General features: G+C 37.6%; 1 protein-coding gene across 4 annotated transcripts in view; it reads right to left on the bottom strand.

The window, feature by feature from the left end:
* cadm4 (cell adhesion molecule 4) overlaps positions 1–24,309 on the bottom strand; it is a 278,976-nt gene that overhangs the window by 50,073 nt on the left and 204,594 nt on the right. For all 4 annotated transcript variants that reach the window (XM_038307100.1, XM_038307097.1, XM_038307101.1 and 1 more), the window contains exon 2: positions 12,048–12,194. In XM_038307100.1, coding sequence (XP_038163028.1) covers positions 12,048–12,194 — 147 coding nt within the window. The remainder of the gene's footprint in view (positions 1–12,047; positions 12,195–24,309) is intronic.

The raw sequence follows: 24,309 nt of genomic DNA, 5'->3' as shown, positions 1-24,309 counted from the left end.
CTTAGCCTAATTTTTAAAGTACCATTTTAATTCATTTTCAAAAGTCACTCCTCCTGAGTTAACACCTTGTAGTCAATATAATTCACCTAATTACACTTAACTCTTGTTACATTTTCTGACATTTACAAATCGACATCCTTGGGCTGGAGTCACAGTCTTCTGACAGGATGTTAGTGTTTAAAGGTATCGGTTAGGAGGAGCATGCAAACATAAAATACAGCTTTTAAAAATCCCCATTGGAGAGTGAATGCTGCAATGAAAATAAGATTGGGGACAATATGCACCTACAGGGACAACACTAGAGCTGGACACCTGCTTAAACCTTCTGAAATTAAATTAGACAGCAGGAGCGTGAGTAAAACCATGAATAGTTTACTTAAAGAGGGCTGTGGACAAGAGTTATCCTCAGACAAATTTGGAAAAGGTTTGTAAAGTAAAGAAGGCAAATATTAAAAATAGACAAACATTAAAGGTGCAACTTTTAAAGGGACACTTAAGTAACAAAGTTATACAAAATTACACATAAGGTTTTGGTTCTCATGATAACATCATCCATTTTCCATCATGCTTTATCCCTGCTGGGGTCGCGAGTGCTGGTGCCTATCTCCAGCTGTCAATGGACACACCCTGGACAGGTCGCCAGTCTATTGCAGCGCAACTCAGAGACAAACAACCATTCACGTGAACACGCACACCTAAAGATGATTTAGGAAAGCCAACTAACCCAACAGTCATTTTTTTGGACTGTGGGAGGAAACCTGAGTACCTGGAGAGAACCCACGCATACTCAGGGAGAACAATCAAACTCCATGCAGAAAGACCCCGGGCCAGGAATCAAACCCAGAAACGTCTTGCTGCAAGGCAGCAGTGGTACCCACTGCAACAGTGTGCAGCCCCTACATGGGAAAATAAAGCCTAGACTTTGTATAGTTTGTTCTGCTTTAACACTGCAGGTACTTCGGGTTCATACAGTACCTGCATGGTAGCAGTCATTTGTTGTTGCAAGTAGATTTAAAACAAATATTTCCGTTCCAGATAAAAATCTTCTTCAGTTCACATCTCTGTAGATACATTTCACCTTTTACATAGTCTCTGTAGTGAGTTGCAACAAATTCCGAAGAGAAAGAAAGGCCTGATAATTTAGTGGCGTGACAATTTAAGCTTTGAAGTCAGTTATTACATGGCCTTTGCTCTGTTTTTAGAGAATAGTTGGTTCTACCTCATAAAGTAAGGAGCCTGGATAGATCTTTACCATCTAATTTGTGATGTCACTCCTATGAACAGATCAGCAGAAGAAATAGAGGCTGTGCGCATCCCAGATGATTACTGCCCTGGAATTGATAGCGCTGCTAAATCTTCACTTTAGGAAAAAAAAATGAAGGAAGTTCTGAGCAAGCTTGAAACGAAGTCTCCAGAGCTCCAGAGCAGCTTCAATATGTGAATTGATACAACTCAGCCCATGAATAAGTTCCCTCATTTCCTGCTCATTTTCTCCCAAGTACAGATTGAAATGTCATGATGTAAAATGTGTGCATTCGTTCTGCGAAGCGTTCCTTATTTCTGTTTCTAATTTGAGAGAAAATTGTTTTAAGGTTTTAATTACCATCAATTGCCTGACTTCAATTTTTTAACGCTATGTATATTGCTATATGTACAGTAAAAAAAAAAAAAAACATTAAACAAAGCAGATAAAGAAAGTACAAAATGAGAAGTCAGAGAGTAGATGAAAACTCCAAGTTGTAATTTAACATCATATTTTGAAATATAACAATTGCAGCCCAGCTTGAACCTCAAATACGGAACATTGTAAGGCATGAAGAAAAAAAAATGCATTGAAAGCAGAGAAGTGAAAAGGTAATAATGTAGCAGTTTTTCTTATGAAAGGATAGGAGTTGAGTTAATGGGAGAAAAGGAGCTTGTAATAAGCAATAATTCAATAGCTGTGGATGACAGTAACTTTGTGACCAGAGATTCACATAAATACCTCTAAGGCTCAGTTTGTATTGAGCTGACCGTGAAACAGCTCTCATTCTGTGTTTGGCTCGGTCCCTTTTCTGCTTCTTTTGTGTTTGGCTCACTGAGATAAAAACCTAATGCCACCGTTATGTAGCACCTAGTCACCTCACAGCACAATTTCCTATGTTAGAGACTGAGAGCTGCAGATAGATTTTTGTGGGTACAGTAAGTGTGTCTTTGTTTGTTTTCTAGAGGGAGCGAAACGGAGGGGAAGCAAACTGAAAGACATACTGTAGACTAAGAAAAGTATTTACTGCAAAACACTGGCAGTAGGATACTGAATACAATAGAGTATAGGAAGAAAGGAGATACTACACTCCTTCAGATTCAGCAGCACCATAATCTCCACCTCTTCCAGACTTTTTTCATCTTTCTCCTGAGTATCGGGGTGACGATTGTTAGAGCTATTCCCCACAGACAGCAAAGTATTTTTCCTACTCTCTGCACAAAATGGCAACTAAATGTCAGACTGCTGTTCTAGTCCAAGTTCACCTTTATTGTCCTGTCTCATTTGAATGCTGATGAGGGCTGGCAAAAGGAGGAGAAATGGAGACATGGAGCACTGAGGGGGAGAAAGGCACCATTTGGTTAGCCCCCCTCCTCTGCTGAAGCTGACCGTCCCCCTTCTCATAAAAACGAAAATCCAACTGCTCGCTAGTTTACACAACATGCCGCTCGGTTTTCCTCACTATGCAGTGCCTGTACTGGGGAGTTTAGAGCTAATAGAGATGAATGGAGGCCTGGGTTTGTACTAGGGGTGGCAGATGGGTAACAGTTTCAGAAGATAAATTAGTGAGCTGCAAAATTATTCATGTTAAAACTTTGTCCTGTTTGGTCATGTTTTACAAACTGTAATGTAGTTCACCTGGATTTTATGTGATGGAACACAGAATCGTGCACAATGATTGTGACGTGTATCCTGGATTACCGAACGTTAGGAAAAAACTAAGGCAAAGCAGTCTTATTCATAGAGTACTATTTAGTAGTAAGACAATTCAAATAGCTGCAGATGAACAAAATATAAAAGGAAAACATGGACAAAAGTTCTTTGTAGCAGCATATAGGGGATAACATAAAAAAATTCATAAACTTAGTATTAAAACTTGGTATTAAAGGCAATAAAAATGAATAATTAAAAGGGATAAATTGTTATAGGAGATGAATATTAAAATGAAATGACCGTGCAGGTAAGGCAAGGTTAGTTTATTTATACTATTATTTAATTGTTAATGTTAACTTTAAATGCTGCTCTGAAGCCCAGGGCCTTTTTAAATGTTTGTCCCTGAGGAGGAGGCTCTACTTCCTTTGCATTATCCACAAGTAATTACTTAGTCATTACTCAGTAGCCAATAGGCACACATGGTGAAACAGTTGCATCTTCACTGTTGTCAGCTTCGGATAACTGGGGGATATATTTTTTTATTTTTTTACTTTCTTTGTCTGGAAGAAGACTCAGAAGCTTCTCTGTGCAACTCTAACCTTATCATTAGAGTAATATAGTGATTATCAATAATGAATAATTATCCAGGTAAAGAAGGTTGGACAGCAAAGTTAATGTTTAAATGACACAATCCAAATGGGGGCCCTTAGTTCTATGTTCTATAAAGACTGTTAAATTCTTGTTTGATTAAAAATAAACAAACAAAAAATAAGTGAACAAACAGCACCAGTGGGATCGAGGAACAGACCAGGCAGCTCAGGCATAAAACTATGGAGCACTTTAGGTTAGAATAGATTATCCTATCAGTTCACCAGTATGCAGACAAGCATCTGACACTGCAAATCAAAATCACTGTCACTAAAAATGAGAAGGCAACGATGAGAAGCTGAATGGATCCATAGCTGGAGCTGCTTAATCTGTTGCACAGATGAGGAATGAGGAAGATGGACTCTCTTCTGATGAGACCAAAGTTTTATAAATTCTAATCTCTTTGAGCAGTGGAAAACTAACACCACCAAACATCCAATTATAAACATGGTGATGCAGGACCTTCCTTTGGGGATTCTTTGTTTACCAAGGACAAGGACGCTGTTCAGATTTGATTAAACACAGGACAATTCTAGGAGAAATCCTGTTATGGGTTGAAAACGGATGGAGATTTGGGAAAAGGGTCCCCTTCCAGTTGGAGAAAAAGCTAAGCATGCAGCCAAAGCTACAGTTTACATCAAATGATTTACATTTGCCCTTTTCAAGTCAATTCATTTCCCAAAACTAATGAAGACTCAGTGGTAAAAATGTTACATGACTGTTAACTGATGTTTTCCATCCAATCTGACTTAGGTTAAGCTATTTTGCAAAGAAAAATGGGCAAAGCTCTAGATTTGATAAAGAATACGTCTAGGTATCCATCTAAATTCCAATAATTGATTTGATTCCGATTTCTAAGATTCGGACTCAACTCTTTTGGATCCAAAGCCGTTTACTGATCCCATATTGGATTTTTGGTATTAAAAGTATTTCTTAGCTGTTAGCTGCATCAGATGTGTTGCATCGTGTAATTATGCAACACATTGTAACTAGTGCTACATTAATTTTCATCAGCAAATTAATAAAGTACAGATTTATTAAGTTGGGTGTAAGCACAGTGGAAAATGAATTTATTTAAAAATACATTTCCAATTCCACTAAATTACAGCCATATATGATTCTAAAAAGCTCAGGGTTCCTCAGGGTAGCTGCACACACCGGACTTGTTAGATTTCCTATGTCAAAAAAATTGTAAATCATGTATAATGTTATTTCCAGTTTATAATAGTGTGCCCTTTGTGTTTGTCTATCAGAAAACATGAAAATGAAACAAACTGAGGTTTGAGGTCATGTGAGTAACAAAGCCCTGTAGCAGTAGAAATGTTACATATTGGCTGAACTCTGTATAGCATCCTATAGTATAGTTAATACTTAATAGAAAATACAGTTGTTGCTGATCTGATAGAATCGGAGTCACGGCTAAAAGTAACGTTCTCTGCCTTAAAGCACCAACTTCAAATCTCCAATTTCTTCTGCATTTTTAACGAGGCGATGCACAAAGGAAATGGGGATAAGGATGGCAGAGCAGACGGTTGTATGCATGAAATGTGAAACTGTATCTGCAATAAATGTGTCTTTATTGTAAATTTTCCTTGCTGAAAATATAAAGTAAATTATTGTTAGTGCGACTGCTTCTTAGTGAATGGTCTTGATTGCCAAATCAAAAATAATTGCTGTTGGTAGCTCTTTATGATTAGGAATAAAAAATGTTTTCAAATATAAATGTTTCCAAACAACGTCATAACAAATGATTAGAGGCATAAAGTGTGACTCACTGCTGTTTGTTTTGTCTGTCTCCAAAACATGAACAAAAATTAGGCATTGTTTTTACAAGTCCATTAAATAAACTTGCCTTTGCATAAGATGCACTATCCCCAGTTTGGTTTATGTTCTCACAATAAAAAGCAACAGTTGCAATTTAAGCACATTTTACCCTTAAGTTAACACATGATGTAAAAGCATTGCAAGTATTTTCCTTTTAACATGTTTTCATCAGATCAAGGTTTAATTTTTATCTAACCTCAGGACCTTAGGCTATTCATCATGCTTCTGTTTATTACCTTGAACTGATGCAAGGTCTCTCTGTAACCAGACTTTAGAACTAAGAATGTGGTCGAAAAAAACAAAAACAAAAACATTTATTGCATTTATATTTAATAGAAATAAGATATTTAAGGCAGTTTGAAACCAAGGGCTTTGCTCATAAACACAAATGGACACAGACACACACGCATATGTAATTATATTTAAAACATTATGACCCTGAATTTTTCAATTTGGACAAATATACTGAAAATATGTATATTATGATGTATAATATAAAATAATGCATAATAAAAAAAATTTCTCATATTAGTTTCCTTTAAGAGATAATATCTAGTTATCTCCTATGATTATTTTGGTAAATATCACAAGTTGGTACATCAACAGTGCTTTTATTCATTCCATGTTTTACTTTTAATTCTGTTTTTCAAATAATAAACAAAGGAGTTAATTTTCAATTCCATACATGCTGTATGCACATACTAAATGAAATCCTTTCTGTCCCTTCTATATCCTTTTCCCCCCTGACAACACCTGCAGTATTGTTCACCAAGGTTAACCTGTCTACATTTTGCAGTCTGTGGACTGAGAGGAAACACTCACAAAATACTGCAATGTTGACTGTAAATATTATAAAAGACAGAAAAGAGGTACACCTTATAATTGGTTACCCCAAATAGTACAAAACATGGAAAGTTTTGGAAAAAAGGGAATCTGATCATGTTTTTATAACGCTGGATAACACTTTATGAGGTTAAGACTGGATTATGCATTGCTTCTGGACCTCTTGCACTGTCACGTGGCACCCTTGCAGGTAATGCTATCTAATCACAGACTAACTTATGATTTCTGCTGAGCTGAATGTTAATAAATGTTTAAACATTCAGGCAATTTAATGGCTGCTGGTGTGCAATTTTCAGTTTTAATCAATGAATGAAATGAAATTATGCTTGACTGGCAGTTAAGACGTATGGCCTGAGTAAACTGTGCCAGATTAAGGCTGAAAAAATATTGCATGTTACGCTTGAGGTCAGCAACGTTCAGATACAGCAGTCTTTCTTTCTTCCACCCTCTCTAAATCAAGCATGGAAAATTACCACCTGTCACACAATAAAATGACTGGAACAATCCTACTGCAAATCATAATCACTTACAAGTTTTAATGGGTAAAGCAAGATAAGAAAAAATAAAGAAAAACAAATTATCTGCCCTTTGGAAATAGAAAGAAAATCTCCTTGTGCTGTAAAAAAAGACAACAAATAAAAATCAGCACTGAGGACTTTGCAGATTAGTGAGCTGCCAGGTTAGTTAGTGCTTTTTCAGACAAGGTTTGAGGTTTCCAATTTAGCTGCACTGTATAACTTTTGGAGATTATGTTTGTGATAAAATTGAGCAACAATTTATTTTATAGTTGGAAGGTGAAAGTAATATTGTTGAAAATTGACCTTGACTACAAACCTCTAATACTTTCTGACTTATTAAGAAATTACATATTAACTATGAAGGACAGGTTTTTAAGCGGCTATTTGGAGTTTGAATATTTTTTACAAGTAGTCGTTTATTTGCATATTTCAATGACAAGGTTAAGCTAATTTGCAGTTTATAAGCTTATGAGAGAGTTATTGCAATAACTTTGATAAACATGCTGTTTTTTCTGATGGTACAAAATCTCTGTCAAGCCAGAAGAAATTTGCCATATATCAAAGTGAGACGATGATTTTTTAAAATGCTTTTCCATCATCTTTCGCTTTTGAGTTCAGTATTTTGATTTCTTCACTTTGACAGATCTTTAATACTCTGCCATCTACTAAAAAAAAGCCTGCCTTTCACTTTTATTACCAATATTCCTCTTGGTTGCAGTTCAGCCACACAAGGTTTATAATGATTCATCTTATTTTTAGGACTTGTGCTTTGAATGGGCTGAAATTATTAGGCAGCATAATGACCAGCTGAGACCAGATAACACCTCATTTGAAACACCCTGAATTCACTCTCACATAATAGCTTGGTGCACTTTTTCAGGTTTAATTCAGGTTTCAAGGGTGACATTTTATGATTGATTGCTAATTGGCAAAGTGCTCTGAAAAAGTATTTATACCCACCATGTGATTTTTTTTTTTAATTATTAAATAATTGGGAATCAGAAGGAAAATTCATTCACCTTTCCTGAAAGCTGGATTTTTTAGTTCCCAAATACATGAGAATGAATCTTCTGCCTCAACTTAAATCCTTTAGGTTGACCCAAACCTGTGGGCCAATCACATGGTAGTATTATGGTTTAAGGCGGGACATGTTGCTGGGAGCCTGTGATAAAAGCAAGAGCAGCTGAGTCCAAAGAAAAATCAAAATAAACATGACAGAGAAGGAGGACAAGACGTACCTGCTGCTATCACATCTGTTTTGGCACAATTCATTAGATGATAAACAGGACCGTACAAGTGTAAGCTGTTGTGGTTTCTCATGGCATCTGCTGCTATTTCATTTGTTACCCTGACAGGCTAAAAAAAACTTTGGTAGGCAGGTATTAGATATCGTGTCACCCAATCACCTCTAAAGAACTTAACTGCTTTCTCTAATAGTTTTGCATGGAAGAAGTTCCAGATTAATAATATGTAGCGCTAAACCTGGGTGCTACATATTATCAACGTGGTTTTCCAGGCTAGAAATTCCTGCATGCATTTTATCCTAATTTATTGTGATACTACTTATTTTAGTTGGACAGCACTGCAAATATGTAAATCTAAGTAAGTCATTTTTCTTGAATATAGTAGGTAAGTGAGACAATTGAATAAGACAATTCACATTTAAAATTAGGGATGCACGATATTAGGATTTTGGCCGATATCCGATATGCCGATATTCTAAAACTCATGTAGCCGATAACCGATATCGATACCGATGTTAAAGCTGGACAAAAATAAGTATTCATTGAAAATAGCAGTTTTGTTATCAATTTCTGACACTTTGAAAAATAATATACACAAATATATTTTCATATGCTGATATCAAATAGATTATTAAAAACGCGGTATCGATCTATTTTACTTTCAAAATCTCATCGTGAAATTTCATCGTTCTGTTACAAACTCGTGATATTTTGCAAATTCTTGTGAGATTTTGTTAGTAAAATAGATCGAAACCGCGTCAATATATCAACATATAAAAATATGGCAAAATTTGTGAAATTTCGGGGGATTTCGTAGCATAACGATGCCATATAGCAATATTTCATTAGTAAAAGAGATTGATATGGTGTTTGAAGATATTGTGATATTTTAATGTATCAATATTTTTTCCCTCGTCTTTAGAAGTTTTTAAGTCTGTAAAAAATAAGTTTTTGAGGAAGAAGAAGAAGTAGTATTTTTTTTTTTTTTTAGACTTTAGAAACTTAGAAGCTGATCAAATATCGGGTTAAATATCGGTGGGGTGGCCGATGTCCGACATTCAGTTTTAAGGCCGATACAGGCCGATACCGATAGGGGGCCGATTATATCGTGCATCCCTATTTAAAATAAGAAAACAAAACTGCAGTCTCTTATTTCAAGTTCATAATATATATTATCTTATTTTAAGGGTAGAAATCCATCTTAGCAAATCATCTTATTTACCTACTCAAATTAAGGGTAAATACACTTATTTTAAGAGGTTTTTAGTCATTTTCAGAATGTTTTTGCAGTGTGCCATGCTTTGGTTATCACCAACTGCCCTTAGAAGTTGCAAAGGGAACCCACCTGTGCCCAATGTCCTTTCAATATGAACACAACTGTGCTATGAAAGTATCTGAGGTTTGGTAGAGATCACAATTAAAGGAGAATTCCGGTTTTTAACACTTTTAGCCCATTTTCTGTAGTGTCCAGGATGAAATCGAATGATCGACACCAAAATTTTGACAATTGGTCCTGTCTCTGCTTTTTGGCTCATGCAGAATCCCCCCCTGGCTGCTTCAGAATGGCTTCCATAGTGCATGTCCGATAATGTCCTTAAAACAACCTTAAACGTTCTTTTTTTAAAATATGCTGCTCACCGGGTCGTCAGCGCTGTTCAATGACGTTCCAAAAAAAGTTTTGTGAAGAAAAACCGTTCCTGTCTTGTTTTATTTAGCATTTTGTAAATCCCGGAACTATTTTTTCCGATACATCACAACCGCTTATAAACTTCCGCTTCCCGTTCGAATCTGAAGCGTTGCACACTCCAGACCACTAGTTGGCGACAATGTCTCTATATACTCCTCCTCAGTATATTCCGGTTCAAAACGGTATCCTCTACCGTCAAACTCAAAGTCCAATATGTCCTCATCAAGAATCCACCTTTCGTATTCCATTTTCAGAGTTTTTTTAAAGTGTTTAATAGAGACGTTAGCACCTCGACGTCGGAGTACACAGAGTGAAGCGAAAAGACTACAACTAAGTGTAGTCTTTTCCCCATTTCCGTTTCCGGTGGCGGAGGGATATTGACTATTCCAACAGAACTCAATGGGATTTACAAAATGCTAAATAAAACACTACAGGAACGTTTTTTCTTCACGAAACTTTTTTTGGAACGTCATTGAACAGCGCTGACGACCCGGTGAGTAGCATATTTAAAAAAAAGAACGTTTAAGGTTGTTTTAAGGACATTATCGGACATGCTCTATGCAAGCCATTCTGAAGCAGCCAGGGGGGGATTCTGCATGACCCAAAAAGCAGAGACAGGACCAATTGTCAAAATTTTGGTGTCGATCATTCGATTTCATCCTGGACACTACAGAAAATGGGCTAAAAGTGTTAAAAACCGGAATTCTCCTTTAAACGATAATCATTAAAACCATGAAATGCGTAACAGAAATCTAGAAATTTTACTCAGTGTTAGGTTATATAAAATAAATATCCAACACAGCATCCAAAAGTGTAAAGAGTATGGAATTCTAGCAAACCTACCAAAACATTGTTGTCCAACAAAATGAAAGATTAGACAGTGCATTAATCAGAGATAAAGCCTGGAGAACATTGGTAACTTTAGGGAGGATGCAGCATTCCACAGCTCAAGTGGGAACATCTGCAAAAAACAACTAAAAGTTTTCACAAATCTGCTATTATGGAAAAGAGATGTTGATGCTGAAATATGCTTGATATTTCTGTTGAAGTTCAACTTCCAATGGGAGAAAGAGACTAAACATAAACCAGAGGTAGAATATAATGTAAGAGATCAAAATCTAATTTTCTGTTCTGGATCAAAAATGTTTAAATATACTCATCATCCAATTTTACCAAGCAAGCCAAATACATTTTAATTTGAGAATATTCATAATCTTAGTCAGAATCTTATTTGTAAAACCCATGCACCACATTTTTTCACAATTATATGCTGTTGTGCATATATCTGTATCATAAAATCCCAGTAAAATACATTAAAGATTTCAGTTAGATAAAAAAAAACAAAAAAAACGTTAGGGTTGTGATTACTTTTGTCAGACACTGCAAATAATCAGTTTCATTGCGTAAGTATTTGAAAAGTGCAAAAGATACAAAGAAGGCATGTAGATTTCAAACCTTTGACTGGGAGGAAAATTAAACAAACAAAATTAAAGATTTACAAGTTGAGAGTTAGTTTAAAAGAAACAAGGGCAGGAAAAATATAACCAAGCTGCAAAATAACAGACTGTGGAAAAAACAAAAATAAAAACACACACAAAATAACAATCAAAGGCAAAACATTTTGATTTCCCAGTTCTGCCTGATTTCAAGTTCAAGTTTGGAGGAGATACAGATGGGCAGAAAGCAGCTAGGTTTTCTTATTTTTAATTGTCTGGAACTCACAAAATCCAGAAACTTGCCCTACAGCTGAAATAATTTATTTTTCATATCCCATTACAATGTCTTATCAAAAAAATATGAGGTGCATGAGAATTTACTGCTGTGCCACAAAACATAACGTTACTTCTGCTTCATTCAAGCAGCCACAAATAGAAATTCAAAGGCAACACTTAGAATCGCTGATCACTATTTTGTGGCTCGAAGGTTTCCTAGCAGCAGTTACAAAGAATCTGGAGAAGGTAGCAACTTGCCCTTGCATTTAATTAGCAAGTAACAACATCTAGTCTTTGCCTACCCTGAGGATGCAAATTAAATGTGCCTTGATTATAATATTGGTTACAATGGTAATTTACCATGAAGCTGCTTAAAAAATGTGCAAGGTTGTGCTCTAATGAGGACTCTAATAAGCTCTGATTCCATCAGTAGGGTTAAGCCTGGATTATGTGGAAAGCTTTAAACTAGGCTTTTAAAGCCATCACACTGTTAAAGTTTAGAGTAAACCTGAATTAACTTTATCTGTATTCCTAATATGAAAGGATTTTTAAGTTAAAATTGAAAAAAAAAATTGGCATAAATGGCATGGGTGTCAGTAGCAATGTTTCCATAAAAGACTTCCTCTAATATCAGTGATGGCAAATGTATCCACAGACAGATTTTCAGCTACACACCTCGTGTGCCGTTGAAGAACAGAGTCTGCCGGCGGGGATTCTGGATGACCACGATTGAGCCATCGTAGTTCTGCAGGCGACAGGATATCTGGGCAGTGCCTCCCTCCAGGACTGTCACATTCTCTGCTTGCACTGCTTGACAGCGGGCTGTGGGAGAGAAAGATGGATGTTCATATAGTGATGCAAGGACTGTATGATGAAGAGCAAAAAGCACAGAGAGAAGAGAGCATAGGGAATGGCTGCACTTAGAAAAAAAAGGATAAATTCAAAACTCTCCTAGGATAGAGTCTTTCAAAATAAGGTACTTAACGCATCGCTCATTTACGTCCTATTCATCATATGGACAGAATGACAGAAAAAAACAGAGAGGGGGAGGAAAAGAGAGGAAAGGAAGACAGAGATGACACTGAAGGATTCTGTCTGAATAGGTTTTTATGAGCAAAAACACTCTACGATTATTATAAGAATGATAATAATCATCACCGTTCATCCTTTGCCATCTCATGTACCAACGGCTATTTTGCCTCAGGGTAGTTTAACCGATTTAATCAATTCAAGGCTGCAAATATTCAGTGCTAGCTACATTTCTTGGCACTCCTTATAAAAATGCGTAATAAATTCATCGTCTATTGCAGCAGCATAATCTCAGCCTTAGAATGTAGAAAAATTTAGTGCCATTTTACAACTGGTGCCACATTCGTTTGTTCTGTTGTCAGCATTATAAATAATTTTCTTTTGCAGCAGGACAGACTATATCCTCTCCTTTAAGATTTCATAAGGTTGGGGCCTTAACAGATTAAGAAGTTATCTTTGATTTGTACCAAAGTAAGCATTTCTTTGTTGACAGGTCCATATCTTTTGATCATTATCACATGCTGACAGATCAACTGATGACCAGGTTTTAGTTTACTGGTAAAGTCCACTAGATTCTACTAGTATTCCAAAGAGTTCATGATGTTGTGCTCTAATAAGGTCTCCAGGGCCCTCAGAGGAGAAACAGGCTCACATTATTACAGATCATCCAGTAGACTTAACAGTAAGCATCATGTGGTTTTTTTTTCTGTTTTTCCCCACATTATTTTTTTATTCTTAAATATTCACACCTGGAGTGTTTGCTATCAAAAAGTCAAATCTTACTCCCATCTGACCAAAACTGTCAGTTCCAATTAAAATCCCAGTAGAGTTTGGAAAGCTTCCTGTGTTGTGATTGTGGGACAGAAAAAAGAGACTGATGAAGATAGATAGAGAAACTTTGACTAAATCAAAAGTATGTTCAACACATGCTTTAAGTTTATCATTTTGAAAAAAGGTATTTGATGGCACTTCTAATCTGACAGACGCAACTTAATGAAACACAATTTCTAATTAACTCAAAATGACTTGGCATACGATAAAGTGGTTGCTGCAGAAAACATCAATCTTCCTCTTATTTGACCAAAGCATACAGCAACAAATAAAGCCCCTGTAGGATTCCCCAAGCTTCATAGATAAACCTTTGTGAACATAGAATAGAAAAAATGTTTTTTTTCTAGCATCAGACCATGTAGATAGCAAGCTATGGCTGGTATGTTAATGGATACTTTTTTTTTTTTCCAAGCAAGGAGCTTTTAATATTATTTTATCTTTCTAATACATCTTGCTAGAAATGCTACATAAAAAAAATACAGAAATAAAAAAAAGGTATCTAATGCAGCCTCAAAAATATGGGCCATGTCAGGCTGGAAGTGTCTTGTCATATTTCTACCTCAGAAAACATGGACTTCTAGTTAAAACTTCCTTATAACTATATTTACCTAGATAAAGTAAACTATGAATAAAAAAGGGATATGAGAGGTATCAATAAATGTGCCAACATTTATTTTTTTTTACCTTTATTTCCTGTATTATTTTATTGCCTCTGGAGAAACATATAAAGGTTGATTTTTTTTTTTTTTTCTAAATTTGGTGTTGTAATGTTCTTGTTGTTGGCAATCAGTATTAGGATAATTGGAACTCTAATTTCCTCAGTAGTGTTTTTTTTCTGCTTGTCTTCATCTCTGCCCTGGTTGTTGACATTAATTGAGAGCCTTTTCTCATTCTAGTAGCAGAACTGGAATTTTACCAGGTCATGTTGCCAAACCCAAACCCCCAACCCTCCTCCTTCTTCCTCCGGGGATGGGACTGGCATTGACACAGTTTAAGTGCCCCAATGCCTAATTTGATAGACTGACGAGCCTTGAAACCAACTGTAACTAATTTCCTATTGCAGACTTATTGTATGAGTCTGAAGTGGAGAGCTCTGATATAGCATTACACATTCATACAGCAATTCATCATCCAGGTGCATGCTAAACCCAACTGATTACATCCCATTATTCAAATCTAATGGTTCCCTATTAGAGTGGCAGGATGATGCACCAGCTTTGGCACTTCTGAATGGCTACCGCAGACATTCAGACACCTTTGCTAACACCAGCTTCTTACAACTGCTCACCTGCAAATGAGAACTGAGTTGGAATGCACACAGAGCAAACTGAACACTTGCTGATACTTCCTCGAACAATCTGTTAATTAAAACTGATTGCTAACCGACATCTTTAGACAATGGGAGGTAAGAAAATAGCAGGGAGCATCTTTGATGTTTCTGAAAGCACAAAAAGTCAGCGACAAAGACATTGGTTTTTCTTTGCATGGTCCATGTTTGCTGACAAAACTTTGCCGATTGTCCCCCTCCTGCTGAGCTGAAGGAACACTGGGGGCCATTGTTTGAATATGAATTATTTGACGAGCAATTAGTCACATGGTTTTGAGCCAGGGGTTACCTTCAGGAGAGGATCCGCTCACTGGCTTTCACAAACTAGTAATTTGCATCCCTATTTGCAACCCCCCACTTCCCCTGCAAAATGCTGGCCGTGGGGAAGATTTAGGGAAAGAAGAGCATCAATATTGAAGCGAAGTGATGAAATAGGCAATGAGACTTTATACACATGCATATCACTGCAGAGTGCTGCATTGTCTCTGGGCTCTGAAAAAACACCTTTGGAAAGCGGGAAATGATGGGAGACAAAACAGATGGTAGGGCAACGACAGAAGGTGCTGACTTGACTGCTTTGGGACAAAATAAATGTCTATATCTGCAACCCGAAGAGTGGATTTGTGCACGCATGTACACCCACAGGTGAGCGTGAGCGAAATACAGAGGGTGGCATATTGCAAATAAGCTACTCTGACATCATCTCATCTCCCCAACTTAATCCAAATCCAATTCTCCTCTTGATTTTAATCTCTTTTAATTAAATACTTAAAGCTTACATATTCATCATGTTAGAGGGGTGAAACACTGAGTCATGCCAGATATACTGAATGGAAGGACAGAAGAAATTAAAATCAAGTGGGAATAGAGACAAAGGAGACTCTGATACTCTGTGGAACTGAAAAAAACTTGACAATTACCACTAATTGAAGTCATTATTGCTCCCTTTCTCTACATCAATATTGTGATTCATATCAAGGGCCATCAGGGCCTGCCAACGCCATCCCAATTATTTTTCTAATGGAAGTTATTACTCAACACCATAGCAACTGGGCAGGGCCATACATCCATTGTTTTAAACAATGCTAATTGTAATAAAGTACTGCTTTGCATCCCAGCAAGGAAACAAAACAGAGACTGTCTGTCTGTGGGATGAGTGACTGATCAGACGCAACTGAGAGAGGATTTCAAACAGGAGAGAGAGAGAGAGAAAGGAAGTGGTTAAAGTTTGTGTGTGATGCCAAAAAAACTAATTAGCTGTCCATTTGTACTTTGCTCCTTTTTCTCCTGACAGCTGTCTCCCCTTCAAAGGAAATTAGTTGCAGTGGTATAGCAGCACCGCTCAAAGAAAAGTCACAAAGGAAACTAAAATATTAACAAGCATTTACGGCTGTTTCAATCGGGTTGACTGATTTCCGTGGCTGCCTACTGAGAGATGCCACCCAGAAACACCTGCTGGCTGGTGGTAGATGGAATGATGCAGGAATCTAACCAGGAAATTCTAGCAGGGAGTTAGGAAGTGAGGTTTTGGATATAATAAAGCAGCTGGCGAGGGCTGGACGAAATATATGAGAGATGACGCATTCCTCCACTTCTGCTCATAACGCAGCTGGGTACGGCACTTTAGTTTGACTGTAGGTTTTATAGGCTCCCATTCATTTGAAGGCCACAAGCCTGCGCCTCTGATCCGCAGAGCAGCGCAGAAACTGGGGGGAGAAAATGTGAGGCATGGGGTGGGGGGGAGGCGAATCAACCTCTGTGACAGAGGTATTAATCTCAGCCCCATTAAAATGTGTGCCGTAATAAAATACTCCGCGAGCGAAGCCTCGTATTAAAGGAGAATGCCTCGAGCAATCGATGTTGTGGTACTGCACTGACAGCTATGATCAACCGATAAAAACTGTGCCTTGCGAAGGTATTCACAGCACTATGAACTTTTCCACATTTTTGCATTTAAAAACTTAGAATTTGTAGGTATTTTAGAAGGACCCTGTTGGTAGACCAACACAGCATTACAAAGCTGTGAAATGGAGGGGAAATAACACATGGATTTTAATGGTTTCTTCAGGAAGAAATCTTTAATTTGTGTTATGCATTTTATATCCAACCCCCTTTACTCTTACACCCTCTAAAATGATGACTCAGGCCAAGCAATCTCATGCTTGGCATTGCCACAAGTTATGAAAGGGACACAGCAAAAACCAGGAAGGTGTTGGGATAAGATTAGACCACAGTAAACTTATTTGCTAGTATATTAACACTGCACTTAACTGGGAAAATAAATATCCTCGCAGATACGCATGGTATTGGTTACGTAATGCTATGGGAATGTTTTTCTTCAGTGGAGACAAATAAATTTAAACACAGCGAAACACTCGAAGCAAAGTATTTGAATACTGCAAAAAATTGAGAGCAGGGTGGAGGTTCTCCATCATGCAGGATAATGCTAAATGTACAATTTAATGTTTTAGATTAAAGCATATCCATGCATTAGAACGGTGCAGTCAAAACAAGAATTTGAATCCAGTTGAGAATTGCAGCAAAAAAAAGGAAAGAATGTGAGTTTCAAGACAACTTACACACAGATTCTGGATTTTATCTAACAGATTTCTGTTTTTTTTTTGTGGTTTGAAAATAAATATGCAACTATATTATTTTTATCTCAATTTGTCATCATATAGTTCTTTGTGTCTGTCTATCAAATACAACTTCCAGCAAAATATATTTTACTTTGAGTCTGTAAAATTGCAAAATGTAAAAAAAAAAACAAAAAACAAAAACAGTGGTGACAAAATTAATCTCTCTGTCCATCCAAGCGAGGGCAGTATTTCACAGTGTTTGGTGTTCTGCCCCACAGTCAAAAGACTGGGAGAAAAGGGTTCTTTATAAACAAGATCAATAGACATTCAAGAGAGGTCATCATCTGGAAATATATAAACAAATAAATAAATAATAGGCACACAATTTCATAAGACAAGGCTGTGCAAGGACCTAAGCTAATGGCCCTGCAAGGCTTTGGCTTCTAAGCAAAGAGAGGGGGAGGACAGAAGAGGATTGAAACAGTGAGGGGGTGGGCAGCTGTATGAGGCTTTATCAAGTTAAAAGAGGGGGGCACATGGAAGGCAGCCAGGTGGCCTGCTGGCTCACCCTTGCTCACAGTAAATTCCAGAAACTACCTCTCTGATTCAGGGTTAGCTGACTGAATTACCACATTGGTGTGCACCTATTGCTCCCTGTCTACGTCTCTAAGGGCGGAGCAAGGTGAAGACTGAACAGAACAGACAAGCAGGATAGGAGATGAACTGTCTCCATTTGCCCCAAACAAGCTTCCCTATATCCTTGAATCAGCTGGAGTCACTGTCACCCCATTCATTATCTGTCATTATCTGTCAATTGGAGGCGAGCCAAGAGCTTGTGTTTTCTTTGCATGCCGGCCACGGACTTGCAAAGAAATCGATGCAGAGGGGGGAAGACCACAGTGCCTAACCCCTGATGTTGTTGCCGCTTTAATTAAAACAATAACAACAGCTCATAGATCCTATTCATATGGGGTCGTCTGTTGGCAACCACTCCATCTCTTCCCATCTGGATGTACATTTTTTCCCCGCTATCCCCAGAGTCTGCGAGAAGAACATGTTTCCACAGTATCTATGCAAATGAAGTTTGCGGTGCTTATATGTACGTGTGTGTGCGAGGGGAACACTTGCTCTAGGTTAATCAGAGTTTTGTGGAGTACTGACTCCATGAAATAGCTGACTTTGAGAATCTCTCCCATTACTTTCCCTGTAGATCTCTCCCGCTTTCTCTTGCCGGTCTAAGATTATCACTTCATCTTTCTTTGGGGGAAAGAACTCTGCCAATCATCAAAAAGAAATAATTAAATGCCAAAAAAGAAATTCTCCCTTTATAAATAATACATACTTCTTTTACAAATCTTGCTGTCGTGTCTCTCATTACCTTTGTTCAGTCAAATTCTCCTGTTTTTCCTCAACTCTCATACCTCCCCTTAAGTGTATTTCTCCCCATTTATTCTCACTGATCTCCTCTCCTGCTGCCTTGGTGTCTAATCTCATTCTCACATCTGTCTTCTGTTTTTATTTTAACCCACAGTCTCTCCTTCTGCCTGATCTAATCCTTGATTTCTCCCTCTGTTATCATGTCTCCTCTTTTCTTCCTGCCATCTTTCCCCCTCATTTCCCTTATCTTTTAGTGCATCGGTCATCATGAATCTTCCTTATTAGAGGTGTCCTAAAAGGTCCCCTTTCCTCTTTTCCTCTCCTAGGTCTCAGGAGAATTGTTGCAAACCTTTCTGCGCCATGAGATGCCATCTCCCTGTTCCTGGTTTCTTTTTTTGCCTCACTTTTTCCTGCCCCTGAAATCGCTTCCTTTCAGGCTGAAATGTGCTTTAATTTCCCTCGCAAACTCTCTCACTCTGTCCCTTTTTGTGACTCAGTGGGAATCGTTTCCTCTTGTCTCTCTTTTTCTCTACTAGCTCTATCTGCACACTTTCCTTCGCTAAAGTGATTTGTTCTGCAGCTCAAGTCAGTGGGATAATCGTGCTGCTTTTCTAGCGGAAAAGAGAAGGTAAGGCTTGGATAAGAGTGAGAATGTTAGACAGGCAACGGACTAAATGGGACAAGAGGACATATGAGTGGAGTGAGAAACAGAATTTTTCAATTTTGCCCTCCTTTTTTCATCTTCCGCTTCGGTTTGGATTCTTTTAATTGGCTGTTGTATAGCTCAGGATTTTCCTCTCTTTCTATCCCTGCCGGCTTTGCTAAATTTCTTTTTACCAAATACTTTATACAGTGGTTCTCTTCATACTGGGGGCGCCTTACTTTAAAACATATACTATACTTTATTTCTAGTACTTGGAGAAGGAATTGATGCCCCATAATCACCGCCAGGCTACAATTACAAACCTGAATGCAATATATTAGGATTTTAAGTAATAGAGAAACATAGAATGTACAGGTGCTGGTCATAAAATTAGAATATCATGAAAAAGTAGATTGATTTCAGTAATTCCATTTAAAAAGTGAAACTTGTATATTATATTCATACATTACATACAAACTCATATATTTCAGATGTTTATTTTGTTTAATTTTGATGATTACAAATGACAACAAATGAAAATCTCAAATTCATCATATCAGAAAATTAGAATATTACTGAAGACCAATAAAAACAAAGGATTTATAGAAATGTTGGCCAACTGAAAAGTATGAACATGAAAAGTATGAGCATGTACAGCACTCAGTATTTAGTTGGGCCTCCTTTGGCCTGTATTACTGCAGCAATGCGGCGTGGCATGGAGTCGATCAGTCTGTGGCACTGCTCAGGTGTTATGATAGCCCAGGTTGCTCTAATAGTGGCTTTTAGCTCTTCTGAATTGTTGGGTCTGGTGTATTGCATCTTCTTCTTCACAATACCCCATAGATTTTCTATGGGGTTAAGGTCAGGAGAGTTTGCTGGCCAATTAAGAACAGGGATACCATGGTCCTTCAACCAGGTACTGGTAGCTTTGGCACTGTGTGCAGGTGCCAAGTCCTGTTGGAAAATGAAATCTGCATCTCCAAAAAGTTGGTCAGCTGCAGGAAGCATGAAGTGCTCTAAAACTTCCTGGTATGTGGCTGCGTTGACCCTGGACCTCAGAAAACACAATGGACCAACACCAGCAGATGACATGGCACCCCAAACCATCACTGACTGTGGAAACTTTACACTGGACTTCAAGCAACGTGGATGAAGTGCCTCTCTTCTTTTCCTCCAGACTCTGGGACCTTGATTTCCAAAGGAAATGCAAAATTTACTTTCATCAGAGAACATGACTTTGGACCACTCACCAGCAGTCCAGTCCTGTTTCTCTTTAGCCCAGGCAAGACGCTTCTGACGCTGTCTGTGGTTCAAGAGTGGCTTGACACAAGGAATGCGACAGCAGAAACCCATGTCTTTCATACGTCTGTGTGTGGTGGTTCTTGAAGCACTCACTCCAGCTGCAGTCCACTCTTTGTGAATCTCCCCCACATTTTTGAATGGGTTTTGTTTCACAATCCTCTCCAGGGTGCGGTTATCTCTCTTGCTTGTACACTTTTTTCTACCACATCTTTTCCTTCCCTTCGCCTCTCTATTAATGTGCTTGGACACTGAGCTCTGTGAACAGCCAGCCTCTTTAGCGATGACCTTTTGTGTCTTGCCCTCCTTGTGCAAGGTGTCGATGGTCGTCTTTTGGACAACTGTCAAGTCAGCAGTCTTCCCCATGATTTTGTAGCCTATAGAACTAGACTGAAAGACCATTTAAAGGCTTTTGCAGGTGGTTTGAGTTAATTAGCTGATTAGAGTGTGGCACCAGGGGCCATCAATTTTGAACCTTTTCACATTCTAATTTTCTGATATGATGAATTTGAGATTTTCATTTGTTGTCATTTGTAATCATCAAAATTAAACAAAATAAACATCTGAAATATATGAGTTTGTATGTAATGTATGAATATAATATACAAGTTTCACTTTTTAAATGGAATTACTGAAATCAATCTACTTTTTCATGATATTCTAATTTTATGACCAGCACCTGTAGTGCAAAGTTGAAGGGAAATGATTAATATTTTTTGAATTTTTATAGTATGCACAAAATTAGCCTTGTTAAAAATCCTGTTGCTGCAGTTATTTCTGTGCACAGCAGGGGTCAAACATTTTTGTCCACATCTTTGCATGACAGCTCAAGCGCATTAAGTTCTGATGATGCTGTAAAGGTGGATTCTTAGAAGCAATTGCATTTCGGTCTGCTCTTTTACTATTGCATTCTAAGATGGGAATATGCTGTTATTAGTGTTATTTCATTAAGGTCTGCCCCTCTATTCATCTTCCCATCAACTCTAAATAAAAACATTTTCTCTTTGGGAGGGAAGTCCCTGCAGCAAGATGCCACCACCACCGTGTCTCACAGTGGGTTCATTTCTGATAACATGTAGCTTTCTGCATTCAGGCAAAAAGGCCCACTTTTCAACTGACCAGAGCACCAATCTGCAGCTCCTCCAGAGATACCAAGGAGCTCCTAGCTGCTTCGCTGATTAATGCTTCACACTTGTCCCATACTGCTTTAATATTCAATTGATGGACTGAGCAGTAAGCTATCCACTTTGGGATCTGGATTTATTTGCCAATCCTGGTTTATTCTTTCCATAACTTTAGTACCTGTCTGGTGGCCATCTTACATTATGCTTTTTTAGCATAGTTTGCTGAAAAAGCTTTAAGGCCAGAAGTACTGGATGTATTAAAAGACCAAATTACAGGTAGAGTCTGTAAAGATTCCTGAATACTTACAATTAAATCCACTATTTTGTTTTGCTATCTCACATAAAATGTAAAAGTTTGTTATTAAAATGGAGCAAAATGTTATAATTTCTTGCACTCACATTAACATTATCCTCCACTTTGTCATCTGTTGTCTTTTTCTCAACACATATACCCTTTATATCTGGCACTTAGACACTTAATTTCCACATCTCCTAGTTTGACCTTCATATCTTTATGTCTCATCTACCCTTTGGCATATTGCAATCACCTTCCTCTTCTCTCCTGCCAACTCTTTGTTCCATCGCCTGCTCATCTCTTTCTTTGTTCCCTTCTCTTCCTTTCTGGAGAGAGCTGGTTAGCCTTGTCTACTGTGAAGCATTTTATGGCTAACGTCTGTCACGGCCCTAACAATTGAGCAACAAAAAACACCACACGCAACCCTCCTTCCCAGAACCACAGCTTAAAGGAAATTTACAGGGCTATTACACAACAGCAACCACACAGGAGATTCACAACTGCCAAAAGAACTGGTCTTAACAGTATGAAAAAACAAAAAAACAAACAACCACATGCCTGCATACCATACACGATAGTGACGGATGTCTCTGTGGGAAAATGTGCAGATGGTTAAATACTATCTATACCAAAATTACAGTTGGGTGTGTGTGAGAGCAAGGATTATGTAAATACCTAACTGACAAAACCTAAACCCTTTTCCCTATCTTGGTTCACCAATTTAATATCACCTAATCTATAATACCCCCCACTACATTGTCACAAAAAAAAAAGAAGATGAAGCACAGTTCTACTCTGGTTTACCAATGACAATCAGGAACAAAACCCAAACCCCTTTAGATTAAAGACACAATAATGAAAGGATGTGTTAATAGAAATATCCCTGCAATTCAGTCTTTTCTATAGCCTGTGTTCAATCAATTTATGGCTTTCTGTTTCATCTCTCCACCCCATGCAACTCTCTCTTAGGCCCTGTGCCTTGTTTTATCTCTGTACCAATCCCCTCCATCTCTGTCTTTCTTCCATACACACACAGAATGCACTGTTCTCCATCTCTGTCTTGCATTTTTCTCTTTTTCTGCCTTCAGCCACTCCCTCCCTCCCCCTTGCACAACACTATCTGACCAAACCTTTCGTTCTGCGTGTCAATTAGCTTCTCTGTTAGTATGTATTGGACGGTCGTGCTTTACCTTTCCAAATCATTCTTTATCTAACCACCTTTCCATTTGGTTCTCTTTAGAGTCAAACTTTGTTTGATTAGATTCCTCTGATAACAGCTGACAGAACAAAAACACTTAAACCACTTTCTTATCTTCATCTCTGCCTGTTGATTTCATTGCATGGCATTTCCATTAAGATCCTTTGGTCCGGGTGTTCTATATTTAAATCTTTCTGGTATCTTCTCAGTTCTTTGTTTTTTACTGACCCGCCCTAACTTGTAATCTTCATTTCTAATTCTAGTTTAATTCAACTATTTTAAACAAAACATAAAATGTCTTTTTATGATTCCAACATTAGCCATTTCCCTTTCGTCATGTGCTTAGCACTGTGCACATAAATACAAATTTATATATTTTTCTTATGAGTTACAATGTTCTTGTTACTATCCTGTGCTGCTGTTCCCACTGTTTTATAACGTACAACTGAGGTTCCTTAAAATTGTCCCTTAGGGGATAGTTATTGAATTAAATTGAATTACTTCACTATCACGTTAGAAGACTCACTTTCATGTTCACAACAGAGTTAAATTCTAAAAGAATCACTCTATTGTGGCATATAAACACAAACACATTCTGTAGGGAATTTCTTTTAAATTGACAGAAATTGCTCTCAGAATAAACAAGCTTATCTTGTTATAATATGAAACGTATCTGCACTTGTTTATGCTCCTTATTTTATAGATAATGATACTTGAGTCACCTTCTAAAGCTGGGAATCTCAACATATGTTGTAAAACCCTTGGGGGGATTTCCTAGTAATGATGGGAGTGGAATCACATCTGAAGTTCGAACTGCATTTGATTCTACAATATGTGCTGGGATATATAACATATATTATACAAGTCTAAATGAGAGGAAATGAAGACGCTTTTGTGAAAATCTTGTAGCAGCTATAAAGCATTAACTGCCAATTTGATAAATGAATTGGGATTAAAGGTGTGGATGCATCTGCAAAATCAGGAGCAGGATATGTTACCTATGGAGAGATGTCAGCGTTTCATGTTTGGATTAGATTAACTGACCATCTGGTAATAAAACTTCTATCTTTTAATAGTGTTCCCAAGTAGTCAGACAATTATTAAGTGAATAAATCAGTTTCAGATTCAAGCATTTGGCATGCTCTGGTAACAGAACAATGCATACAATACAATATAACATCAGACGACATAGTATTTTTCGTCATGTCTCAAATCAATGTGGCGGTCTATCTTCT

Source organism: Cyprinodon tularosa, unplaced genomic scaffold (genome assembly GCF_016077235.1).
Source record: "Cyprinodon tularosa strain WSP-4 unplaced genomic scaffold, ASM1607723v1 ctg60, whole genome shotgun sequence".
NCBI lineage: Eukaryota > Metazoa > Chordata > Actinopteri > Cyprinodontiformes > Cyprinodontidae > Cyprinodon > Cyprinodon tularosa.
The sequence above is the reverse complement of the archived record's forward strand: the minus strand, read 5'-3'. Positions and strand labels throughout refer to the sequence as shown.